General features: G+C 40.6%; 1 protein-coding gene and 1 pseudogene across 8 annotated transcripts in view; one reads left to right on the top strand and one right to left on the bottom strand.

Annotated features, from left to right (window-relative positions):
- The window catches only part of ELMO1 (engulfment and cell motility 1), a 457,713-nt gene that overhangs the window by 382,674 nt on the left and 62,618 nt on the right, over positions 1-12,421 (bottom strand). For all 7 annotated transcript variants that reach the window (XR_005196005.1, XR_005196006.1, XM_037729109.1 and 4 more), the window contains one exon: positions 9,575-9,625. Coding sequence is in view for 4 of the 7 variants with exons in the window: in XM_037729109.1 (XP_037585037.1) it covers positions 9,575-9,625 (51 nt within the window). In the remaining 3 variants the exon portion in view is untranslated. The remainder of the gene's footprint in view (positions 1-9,574; positions 9,626-12,421) is intronic.
- Positions 9,634-10,431, top strand: LOC108285214 (annotated as a pseudogene). The gene has a single exon (XR_005196007.1). The product of XR_005196007.1 is annotated as a cytochrome c oxidase subunit 7C, mitochondrial-like (transcript).

Below are 12,421 nucleotides of genomic sequence, written 5' to 3'. Positions count from 1 at the left end.
GGTTCAAGCAATTCTCCTGTCTCAGCCTACTGAGTAGCTGGGATTACAGGCACCTGCCACCATGCCTAGCTAATTTTTGAATTTTTAGTAAAGACAGGGTTTTACTATGTTGGCCAGGCTCATCTTGAACTCTTGACCTCAGGTGATCTGCCTGCCTCAGCTTCCCAAAGTGCTGGGATTACAGGCATGAGCTACCGCACCTGGCCAATGGAGTTTTTCAATTACCACCTCATCTTCCCCAGCTGCAACACAAGGAGGCACTCCTGGTTTACAGTACCTAAGGAAAATTTGCTTACCATTTTAAAAACTGAGCAATTTTCAGGAAAATCCTTTGCTAAGAAAACCAAGAAAAAGTCAATAATGTGGAAGCTAAGTAGATGGAATTTGTTATACCTGTTCTTCCTACTTCATGTGTATTCATTCATACTTACCTACCTACACGTAAATAAATAAATCAAATTAAAAATAAGTGAGGAGAGACAACAACAGAAACCTGAAAAGGACAAGTGTCCCAAGCAGAGGAATTAAGACTGTGGAGTCCTCCCAAATCCCGCAACTGCTCATGGGTTGCTGCTATAGAAATTGAAAATATTTTACCAAGATGGCCACACGTAAGAATAGCAAAGCAATATCCTAACTTGCTGGGATCTTAGCCAAGGAGCCACTCCCAGTAACAGCAGTAAAGCCCTCTCCAAATTGTCATACTGCAACAAAGTTCATAGACTCAACGGCCTGGAAAGTTCCTATAGAACTATTCACCCCTCTCGTGCACTCACCCCAGCACCTGAGAATATGTTCTACTGTCCCGGGACTGTTCTTACCTCTCCTCTCCCCTCAGGCCTTGCTCCTTCCCTTGGTACCCATATCTAAGGAGACAACTTTTCTTAAAAATGTGCAGTTCCTACAGTGCTTGCTTTGGGATAAATTTCCCTCTTCATTTCAGGACATAGGTAAACCACTGCAGGAGACACATCACTGAAGAGGAGGAGAGGACTGTGGCAAGCCAGGTGGTGAGGGGACCGTGATGGAAAGCCCCATGAAGCAGGAGTCAGAGGCAGGGCCACGTCCAGCTCTGTCACTGGCTAGCTCTGGGGCCTCAGTGAACTTCTCTCTTCCCCTCTCTTGGCCTCATTTTCCCCATTGGTAGGTACACCAAGGAACTGTGGTGAGACTGTGCTTAAGGTTCCCTTCCACCTGCAGTGTGACAGATTGCTTCTCAGCTGTACAGTAACCCTCATCACAGAGTTCACCAGGAAAAGGTGCTCCACAGAGGTTAGTCCCAGAAGTGACCTCCAATCAAAATATTATGTCAAGCTGGTGGGACACTTTTAATGCAATATCTTCCCAGTTGGATTCAGAATAGGCAGGGATACACATTTTTTTTTTATCTTCTCTAATTTCTAAATAATCTGGAACTAAAACTTTATATAAAAAAATGAGACTAAAAGTTTTTATTCTTAAAATATTGGGGTTTTGTAAGAAAATTTTGTTTTTGGATATCAGTTATCACAGGTCACTCTGTATATAATTTTCTCAGCCTCTTCTCAGACAAGTCTTTCCAGTTATCCACGGGAAAGGAATGTCCCTTCAAAATCCTCAGGATCCTCATTCATGGATTCAACAAATATTTCTTAAAAGCTTGGGATTGTTCTGCACATTTGGGATACAGCAACAAACAAGATGTCTAAGGTTCTCACCCTCCTGGGGCTCACCCACCTTGGTGTGGCAGGTGCACAATTTTTTTTTTTTTTTTTGAGATAGAGTCTTGCTCTGCCACCCAGGCTGGAGTCCAGTGGCATGATCTCAGCTCACTGCAACCTCCACCTCCCGGGTTTGAGCAATTCTCCTGCCTCAGCCTCCCAAGTAGCTGGGATTACAGGCAGCTAATTTTTGTATCTTTAGTAGAGATGGGGTTTTACCATGTTGGCCCAGCTGGTCTTGAACTCCTGACCTCGTGATTGACCTGCCTCAGCCTCCCAAAGTGCTGGGATTACAGGCGTGAGCTACCATGCCCAACCTACAATTTTTAAAATTTGCAATAAAAAATCAAATATTGATGTTTTATAGCAAAACCTAAAACGGAGAGTTTGTATTAGAGAGTGACTGATGTCTTCTTTAGATGCGGTGGTTTTCAGGGACAAGCAACCTAAGGAAGTGACATTCACAGAGAGATCTGACTGGCAAAGAGGACTCTACCACATTGGGGAGTAGAATATTCTGGGCAGCATAAATGGTTAGTGCCGAAGCCCTGATTCAGGTGGAACACGCCTGGTCTGTGTGGAGGGATAGAAAGGAGAGGACTGGTGTGTCTGGGATCTGCAGGCAAAGGAGTGTGGAGGGAAGTGAGGATGCTGAAGCGGCGGACCAGATAGCCTAGGGTGCTCATGAGCCTGCAGAACTGGAGGAATCCCAGGTGGTGAAGTGCTTCCCTGAATGGATGCATCTGAATATCTGAGACAGATGTGTGGTACAGTTGAAGCCCTTAAACCAAACATTGAGCAGCCATCGTGTTTACCAATAGGACAATGGTGAAATAGTCATGATATAGTCATAGAATGAAATGTATGGAACTATACAGGGAAATTTTCGAGAATGTAAAATAGTGTGGGAACATCCAAATAGTGTGGGAACATCCTCATGATACAATATTAATAGAAATGGCCAGGATAAAAACATATTTTATTGTTTGTGGGAGGTGAGAATATATGCAGGAGTGTGTATCTGCTAAAATGTAATGTCACCCAGCACCTAGAAGAGTGCCTGGCAATTACCATGAGTTCAAAACACATGTCACTAAATGAATGTACAAATGAATATATATAGTCATGTATGCACACATATGTATCCATACATTTAAATACAAATGGCCAAAAAAGGCAAATAGATGTGATCTGTAGTTATTTATAAATTATAATATTCAAAATAATTTTCTTTGCAGCAAGCCTCATTTTTTGAATTTTGTGTAATGAATCTGTACCATTTTTAGATTTGGGAGGAAAAAGTCAACATTATTAAACATAAGATAGCCTTAGTTCTGATTTTTCAAGCAACCAGCATACATGAAGAGAATCTAGTAGTCATGTAGATCTCTGTATCAGAGAGCAAGTTATATTTTCTGGTATTGTCCTAAGGATAGATTTACTTTGGGCCATTGAAACATCTGGCTGTGGCTGTCTCATGTCCCAGATAGGAAAGGGTTCTGGACCCAGACTTCAGACTGCAAGGGAGGAAATAACTCATAAAGGCTCAGCCCTGGGCACAGGAAAAGGTACTGGTAGTGTGTGCATGTCAAGCATTTACCATCTCTCTCTTGAAGATACAAGTTAAAATCATCCCCAAGAAACTTCCAGCATAACTCTGGGTCCATGATGCCAATTAAAAAGTAGTCTAAAAGAATCCTTAGGTTCAACAGTTTAACAGATATCTTCAAATGTACATTCAATGTTGCCCAGCAATGCAACATTCTCCAGGAATGTTTGCTGTATCCCTTTAAAATGGCTCCTCCACACCTTTTCTTCTCTCCTTAAACACCCTCTATGTTTTTCTGCTGCCTCCCTTCCACTGGTGATCATTTTATTGAGGAAGTCAAAGCAATCAGCCAGGAGTTCCTTCATCTTCCTACTTCTAATGGCATCAGCTGCTGGCATCTCTACCCTCAAGCTCTATTTCCTCCTGATAGATACTGTGTGCCAGGGACCGTGTTTCCTATCAGAAGTCAGCTCTTCCCCTCAGCTCTGGATCCCCTCTTCCCTGGCCTACTCAAGTATTCTACTTCAAATGTATCTCCCTTTCTTCTGAATCATCAGTTCTCTCTCTGCAGTGGATCATTTCCAGCTGCAGAAGTCTCTAATATCTCCCATCTTAAAAAAAATTAATAGAAAGGTAAAAGCATCCATTGACCCAATTTCCCTATAGCTACTTTCTCATTTTTCTGCTTGCATTTTCAGCAAACGCTTTGGAAGAGAAAGTAGCTCTAAAGTGTTGCCTCCATTCTACCTCCTATTCTCCCCACTCTCATGAGGCATTCCTGTCCAGCCCTGCCTGGAGAGTGTCTCCACGATGCTATTAACACCTCTAGGTGGCAGCCCAGGGGTCACCACCTCATCTCACCTTCCTTATTTTCTGGGCAACCTCCAACACACCTAAGTATTTCCTCTTCCTTGAAATACTTTGCTTAGCTGGCTTCTCCTCTAAACCTTAGAATGTCCCCAGGGGTCTGTGCTGAGCCCTCTCCTCGCCTGTCCCCATGGTGCCCTCTTCCAGCCCACAGCTTTAAATGCCATTTCCATGGGTGTGGCTGGCACACCTGCATTTCTCCAGGCTTCCTACTTGATGATATGTCCTCATGGACACATAATAAGCATCTCAAACTCTTCATCCCCTCCCCACCCTCCCATTCCAGTAAACAGCAGGCAGTTAATTTTCCCAGAGCAGCGGGAGAAACAGGACATCCTTCCTCAAGGAGCATCACATCCTGAAGCTCTGGGGCTTGCCCTCCACAACACCCCTTCCAACTCTCCAATTCCCTACAAGGCAGGTAGTCCAAGCCCTCTGCATCTCCTGAATCTGCAAAAGACTCTGACCCTGTGCCCTGGTCACCCCTGCAAACTGTCCTTGGGCAGCAGCCTGAGGATCCTGTGACTTCTCTGCCTGCCAGCCTCCGCTGGTTTCTTCTCCCTTAAACTAGGCCTCTGACAGCAATGGCAAGAAATAGAATTTAAGGCATTTTACAATCCTTTATTAGTTTCCCAAACCAGGAGAGAAAAACTGAAAACCTGAATTGAATTGAAAAATGGAAATTAAAAATCATTAATAGTCTTATTGTTAAGAATCTCTGATAACCTGAATCCACACAGTGCCTCAAATAATACTATTTTTCTTTTTGCCATAGGGAATGAGACCCAAAAATCATTATGACAGTCCTTCTGACCTAGATAATGCTGATACCAGCTCCCTAAACCAGAAAGAGCAGAAAGCAAGGATTATGCTTACAGCTGACAAAGCAACAATAGGAAATTGATGAGCAGTTCTGCTTTCTAAAATACGTCCACACAGGCCAAAAGAAGGCATAATGGGCAATAATTCAGTTTGCATGTAATAGGGTTCACAAAAAAAAATCATAGTTTGCAAAACTGACATATTTTTAGCATGGGACATTATGATTCACCTCTTTTGTACTGTAATGGCTTTATAATATGTATTTGTGTGTTTCTTTAATTAAAAATAATACCAACTCAATAGGTAGAAATATATGAGTACGGCCAGGCATGGTTGGTCACACCTGTAATCCCAGCACTTTGGGAGGCCGAGGCAGGCATATAACGAGGTCAGGAGTTCAAGATCAGTCTTGCCAACATGGGGAAACCCCATCTCTACTAAAAATTCAAAAATCAGTCAGGCATGGTGGTGCATGCCTGTAGTCCTAGCTACTCAGGAGGCTGAGGCAGGAGAATTGCTTGAACCCAGGAGATCGAGGTTTCAGTGAGCCAAGATCGCACCACTGCACTCCAGCCTGGGCAACAAAGCAAGGCTCCATCTCAAATATATATACATATTTTAATTTTATAACTTCCAGTAGTAATCATATATATCTATATTTGATATGTGTGTGTGTGTGTGTGTGTATGTATATATATATATATATATATATATATATATAATTTTTAATTTTATAACTTCCAGTAGTTACTTACTACTGGAAGTTATAAAATTAAAAAACAAAGTTAGCCCAAAGTTAACAGTTTCTTGTGGGTATCCCTTGAGAAATGCTGTATCCTTTTATCTGCATATATATATATATATATATACACCTCTTTTCCACATACATAACAAGCATCCTTCTATATAGGATGTTCTGCAGCCTGCTTTTGTGCTTAATGAAATACTTTAGAGATACCACGTTGGCAGCACATACACATTCTTACTAACAACTACACGGTATTCAACAGCATGGACGTTACCTACAGCACTGACCTAGTCCCACTGATAAACATATAACAGGTTCCCAGGTTTTGATCCCTAAAAACAATGATGCATATAGCTCTGTGTGTGTGTGTGTGTGTGTGTGTGTGTGTGTGTTCATCCTGCAGTGCTTTTCTGAGTCTCTTTATTACATAAATTCCCAGGAGCAGTACTGCTAAGACAAAGGTATATATGTTTTGAACTTAGGTGAATACCACTAAACTGCCCTCCAAAGAGGGCACACCAATAGATTCTACTTCAAATTTTCAAAATCCTGACTCCACAGCATCTTTTCTTCACACTTTGATTATCTAGGACTGTAGGTTTTCATCTCTAACAGAGAGATTGAAGTTCTTCTCAGATAGGTAGGTAAACAGACAGACAGACAGACAGACAGACAGACAGGGAGATGATTGATTGATTGATAGATATTATTTTGGGTATTTTTCCCCTGGTCATAGCTTTTGGCAGCCTGTCTTTTGGGATGATTTCTTTATCCACTCATAAAGCATCTTGCAAATGAATTAACTGGCCCTCTATTATGCAGTTGTCAATTATTTTTTCTAATGTTTTTAACTTTGTTTCTGGAATTCTTTCCAAAGTTTTTGTGGGGTTGTATTTATTTTTTGGTAGTCAAATTTATTAATCTGTTTATTTGTGGCTTCTGCATTTTGTGTTCCACTTAGAAGTTTCTCTCCACTTCAAGACTACAAATATAGTCATCATAAGCACTTTTTAAGGCAAAAATTTCAGAAAAGTAGCAACAACAGTCTGACTAGCCAGGTTTCTTCTGATATGAACAATAGCCAAAGCTGATTGTAAAATATGCTGCATGCAACAGAGGACCTCAGACTCGACGTCCACAGCTATTATGATCATGGCAGGTAGAAGGAGACATTACTCAGCTATGCACTTGGAAGCTCCCCAAACCCTGACTGCTCCGAAGTTCACACACATTTACACACATTCTCTGGGTGTGTTCTTGGCTATATTTTTATGCTAATGGAGAGATGGATAAAGATACGACACCAGAACGATACACTTGTTTAACGCAGCCACTAGAGAGACTGTGTAAAGATGTACCAAGCAGTGGAGAAATGGCAGCCATGTACAAGGCCTATTACAAGTTAAACAGTGCAGGCTGTTTGTTTAGATCTTCTAGCATTAATGACCTGTTTCTCTAGGAACAATTCAGAAAGGGCTGTTCTGTGATAAACAGAGACAGAAAACAAATTCATCCAACAACAAAAAGACCACCTTTGACAGAGTGGAGGTAAAACTAAGCGCAGCTACACATTACATAAAAACAGGGGAGAGAGAGAGAGAGAGAGAGAGAGAGAGAGAGAGAGAGAGTGTGTGTGTGTGTGTGTGTGTATACCCATATGGCTGTTGAGAAGTCCTTATCTGGCTTCACGGAGAGTTCAGCTGAGGCAGATGAAGGAACTTCAAAAGCTAGTGTAACACCATCTGCCGGCTTTTTCTTATGGTACTCTAATAGGTGTGTTTTTTAAACATGTTTTTATTATGTATAGAAAAATGAAAGAGCATGTATGAGCGATGTTTTTCAGCTAAATGCAAAATTATTATTAAAAAATAACCTGTTAGCAACAAATAAAGTTCACAGATCCCAAATTTCTTGCTTATAGAGTAATTTTCCAATTATAAAACATGTGGCTACATCCAAACCACAAGATGATTGCTTAAAATGCAGATTCCTGGGGCCTATTCCCAAATATTGTAATCCAGTCTCTCTATTAAGGCCCCAGACATCAGCATTTTCAAAGTTCCACAGCTGATCCAAGTTTGGGAACCACTGCTTTTTGGAAAATGTAAGCCAGTCTCTTGCAGGTGGGCTCCCATCTTTTAATAGTGCCTCTTACACTGGCTTTCACATCTTTCCATTCACTGAGCTGGGAATGTGAGGATCATTATCTCAGGAACGCAAATTCCATTCTCCCTGATGACAAGTCATGCAAAGTTTCTTTTTGGATGCTGAAAAACTTCATCCCGTCTAACACCTAGCCTTCTTTCAAGGAGTGACTTAGATTGTGGAAATTTTGTTCATGAATCCACAGCAATAAAAAATGAAACTCTTTCTTTGGCTTAGAGAAGGCTTCGATTAAAAAGCTGTCTTTTAGAATCTAAAATGAAATAAAAGGCAAGGTATACTTTTTCTGCCCAGCAAGCAGATGATGACTTTTATCAGAATAAATAGAAACTACAAAAAACAAAGAAAACAATGGTCTAAAGGTCAAATTAACATTCATTCACGTTGATTTGAGTAAGAAGACCAATGCAAAGTCAGACAAAAATGCCTCAGCTCATCGTGCAGCCACTGAAAAATGAGTAAAGATTATAATTTCCATTAAGTAGCAAAGCAGGCATCAAAGACAGTTCAGCCAACTGTAGCAACTCACTCCATTGAGCTCATCACTGGTTTTGGTTCAAGATGTTATTGGGCAAAATGTTTAGGAGTTTCTAAGCTGCTCTAATGTAATTTTCAACAATACAAATTTATGGTAGTTACAGTACCCACAGCTTAATTTTAGCCAGATGCTTTTCCCAATTTTTAAATTTATTTTTAGCCTACCACATGGCTTCAGTGGAAACTGAAAATGATACTTAGACACAGTTTTCATCATATATGCAGAGTGAAAATAGTAACACTTGGTATATTTTAGGCGGATTATTTTTTTAGGAAAGCAATGAAATGCACTGTGAAATAATATCATTAAATATGCTAATGTTGCTACCTAAAGTATCTACAAGCAAGTAGGAAAGATCAAGAAAAGAGACATCATCAGCTACAATAGTCTAAATATACTGTAACATCTTCTTTAGCGGTTTTAATTCAGAAGACTCTAGCGTTCTCTATGTAGAATCAGCTGTTAGTGGAACAGTGAAGTGGTCAATATTTGTAAATTAGTTTTATGAATTGTCATAATAACAGACTAAGCTACAAAATACTTAAACTCTCTCTTTCACACACACATACACACACACATACACGCCTCGACTTTAAAGGGAAGTGACAGACTTTGGTTTTGATGGCTTTGTTGTCTGAATTTGCTCAGATGGCATTAGGTGGGTGTGTGAGCAGATGGGTAAAACAAACTAGTACAGGTGAACGATCCCATCTGTAACAGAATTTGTTAAGGTGACTTCCAAACTCAAACCTTAAAGCAGAGGTGTCCAATGTTTAGGTTTCCCTAGGCCACAGGAAGAAGAAGAACGTCTTGGGCCACACATAAAATATACTAACACTAACGATAGCTGATGAACTAAATAAAAGAACAAAAATATTCATTATGTTTTAGGAAAGTTTACAGATTTGTGAATTCAAAGCTATCCTGGGCTGCAGGTTAGACAAGCTTGCCTGAAAGGTTTCATGATCAACTTACTAGCTCTTCTCTTGGAATAAGTTCTTCCTCCTCTGCAGTGGGAAATCTATAGAGGGGCATTCCTGCTAATCCAGAATGTGCATGTAAGGACATTGTGGAAGCCTTTGGTTTTGCACTAAAGTCATCCTCAAAAATTAATATCACATAATCACATATAGCAGAAATGCAGAGCAAAGAGTTTACTGGGAAGTTTGAAGCTGACAGCGACTTACTGGAGACGTGGTTAATCGAAGGATAGTGCCATTTTTTATCTCGTTGCGGTTCTGGAAAAGAAATAAAATGTCCTTGTAAATCTTCAAGTAGAAGCTTGGTAAGGAAGAGAACAAAGGCAAATATAACCTAACAGATATAACAAGCATTCAGTTTATTCTCACTTGAATAATTTTTAATTATTTCTACACAGGCTGTTAAGTTTCTATCAAGTCACTGACAATATTCAGCACAAAGGAAGTGAATATAAAATCCAAAGGAAAGGAATATGGGTCCCAAGTATAGCAAACAAAAAAAGGAATTTTAAAAGGTTATTAAGAGCATATGACCTGACAGTTCCACTCCTACATGTTTACTCAATAGAACTGAAAATATACGTCAATACAAACATTCGTGCAATAATGTTCACATAAACATTATCTATAATAGCCAAAAAGAAGAAACAACACACATGAGTGAATAAAAGGTCTTTGTGGGTGCCGCCATTTCTTCCATCCTTGGTCTCTGTGCCTTTCGCAGAGCTTCCAGCAGCGCTATGTTGGGCCAGAGCATCCAGAGGTTCACAACCTCTGCAGTCCTAGGTGCACTATGAGGAGGGCCCTGGGAAGAATTTGCCATTGTCAGTGGAAAACAAGTGTCGGTTACTAGCTATGATGTGTTTGTACTTTGGATCTGGATTTGATGAGCCTTTCTTTATAGTAAGACACCAACTGCTTAAAAAATAAGCATGTTTCAGTTCATCCATTTAACAGAAATGAAAAGCATTCTAAGAGGTGCAGTCTCTGGAAAATGGATCAAACTTGAATTCATATGACATACTAGATATGTGTGTAAATAAACTATGACATGAAAAAAGAAACAACACACATGTTCGTTACTTGATAAATGGATAAGCAAAATGTGGTCTATCCACAGAAAATTAGTAATTCATAAAGAGAAATGAAGAGCTGGGTGCAGTGGCTCATGCCTGTAGTTCCGTCACTTTGGGAGGCTGAGGCAGGCAGATCACCTGAGGTCAGGAGTTCGAGACCAGCCTGGCCAACATGGCAAAACCCCATCTCTACTAACATACCAAAAAAAAAAAAAAAATAGCCAAGTGTGGTGGCAGGCGCCTGTAGTCCCAGCTACTCAGGTGACTGAGGCAGGAGAATCACTTGAACCCAGGAGTCAGAGGTGATAGTGAACTGAGATCACACCACTGTACTCTAGCCTGGGCAACAAGAATGAAATTCCATCTTAAAAGGAATGAAGTATCAATACATGCCACAACATGGATGAGCCTTGAAAACATTACACTAAGTGAAAGATGCCACACAAATAATTTCATTTGTATGAAATGTCCAGGATAGGCAAATCAATAGAATCAGGCATTAGGATAAGTGGTTGCCTAAGGCTGGGTGAGGGAGGGAATGGGAATGACTCCCTGGGTCCAGTGTTTTCTTTTGGGGTGATGCAAATGTTTTGGAACTAGATAGGTAATGGCTGTACAACATTGTGAATGCACGAAATACTCCCAAATTGGACACCTGTAAAAGGTGAATCATTGTGACATATATCTCAATAAAGCTGTTTTTTTAAAAGGGTTATTAAGGAGTTTGGCTTCTTAACATTTGCTGGTTCCTTTTGCATGTTGCCTTGAAGTTAAGAACAAATAGTATAAATAAGTAGCTCTCCAATAAGTCTGCCTCTATTTGGCAAGTATATTTGAGGTGAGTGTTATAAAACTATCACTTAGCATTTGATGTGGTTTGGCTTTGTGTACCCACCAAAATCTCATCTTCACTTGTAATCCCCAGGTGTTGAGGGAGGGACCTGGGGAAGCCAATTGGATCTTAAGGGCAGTTTTCCCCATGCTGTTTTCATATGAGTGAGTGAGTTCTCAGGAGACGTGATGTTTTTACAAGTGGCTCTTTCCCCTTTGCTTCTTTGACATGGTCTCTCACCTGCTGCTATGTAAGACATGCCTGCTTATCTGTCTACCATGATTGTAAGTTTCCTGAGGCCTTCCTAGCCATGTGGAACTGTGAGTCAATTAAACCTCTTTTCTTTATAAATTACCCAGTCTTGGGTAGTTCTTTATAGCAGTGTGAGAACAGACTAATACAGCATCTTTGGCATTGAAGATAGAATTTCATTGGTGGTTTTATTTTCTTCCACCAGTGTATGCACCATGCCCAATTTCCAGGAGGAAACCTTCCAGGATTCACCGTGGTTGCATGCCCTACCTTGTATGCTGAGGTCAGGGGTTAATAAATGTGCCTTCAGGATCATTACCCTGCATAGTTTACAACAAGCCACAAGCTGGAGTTTGCTCAGGACTCAGCAGACACAGTGAGGAGGTTGGAAATTTCTTGATGAGATGCCAAAGACACATAAGATTGCCTGCTTCCTCACCCAATTCTGATGACTTTTTGGACAATGATTTTTCTAAAAGAACCACCCCAAAACGGGCAGCCTTCAGGCCGGTACTCCCTCCCAAAGAAAACCAGATCTGAACATTTCACACCAAGTACAAGCAAGCCTGAAAACCCAACAGCACCAGATCCAAGCCCTATGTGTGCGATTCAGCCCAGTGTAGAGCATCCCCTGATATACTAGGCCATCTCTGGAGAGAGCCAGTTCCTCATTACCGGAAGCGTGCAAGCGTGGTCCTGAATGCCTCTTGGCAGGCAGGCTGAGATAAAAGATAGGGAAATGAATTCAAGCTGTTTTTAAAATCTCTTTTCAACTCTAAAATTCTATGACTCTGTGAGAAATGAAAAGGAAGATGGCAAACGCTAACAATAGAGTTCTAAGGAAGCCAAATACATAACATACCCCTTCTTTGCTCAAGTTCTAAACAACTTGAG

Source organism: Cebus imitator, unplaced genomic scaffold, assembly GCF_001604975.1.
Source record: "Cebus imitator isolate Cc_AM_T3 unplaced genomic scaffold, Cebus_imitator-1.0 Scaffold294, whole genome shotgun sequence".
Lineage (NCBI taxonomy): Eukaryota > Metazoa > Chordata > Mammalia > Primates > Cebidae > Cebus > Cebus imitator.
The sequence above is the reverse complement of the archived record's forward strand: the minus strand, read 5'-3'. Positions and strand labels throughout refer to the sequence as shown.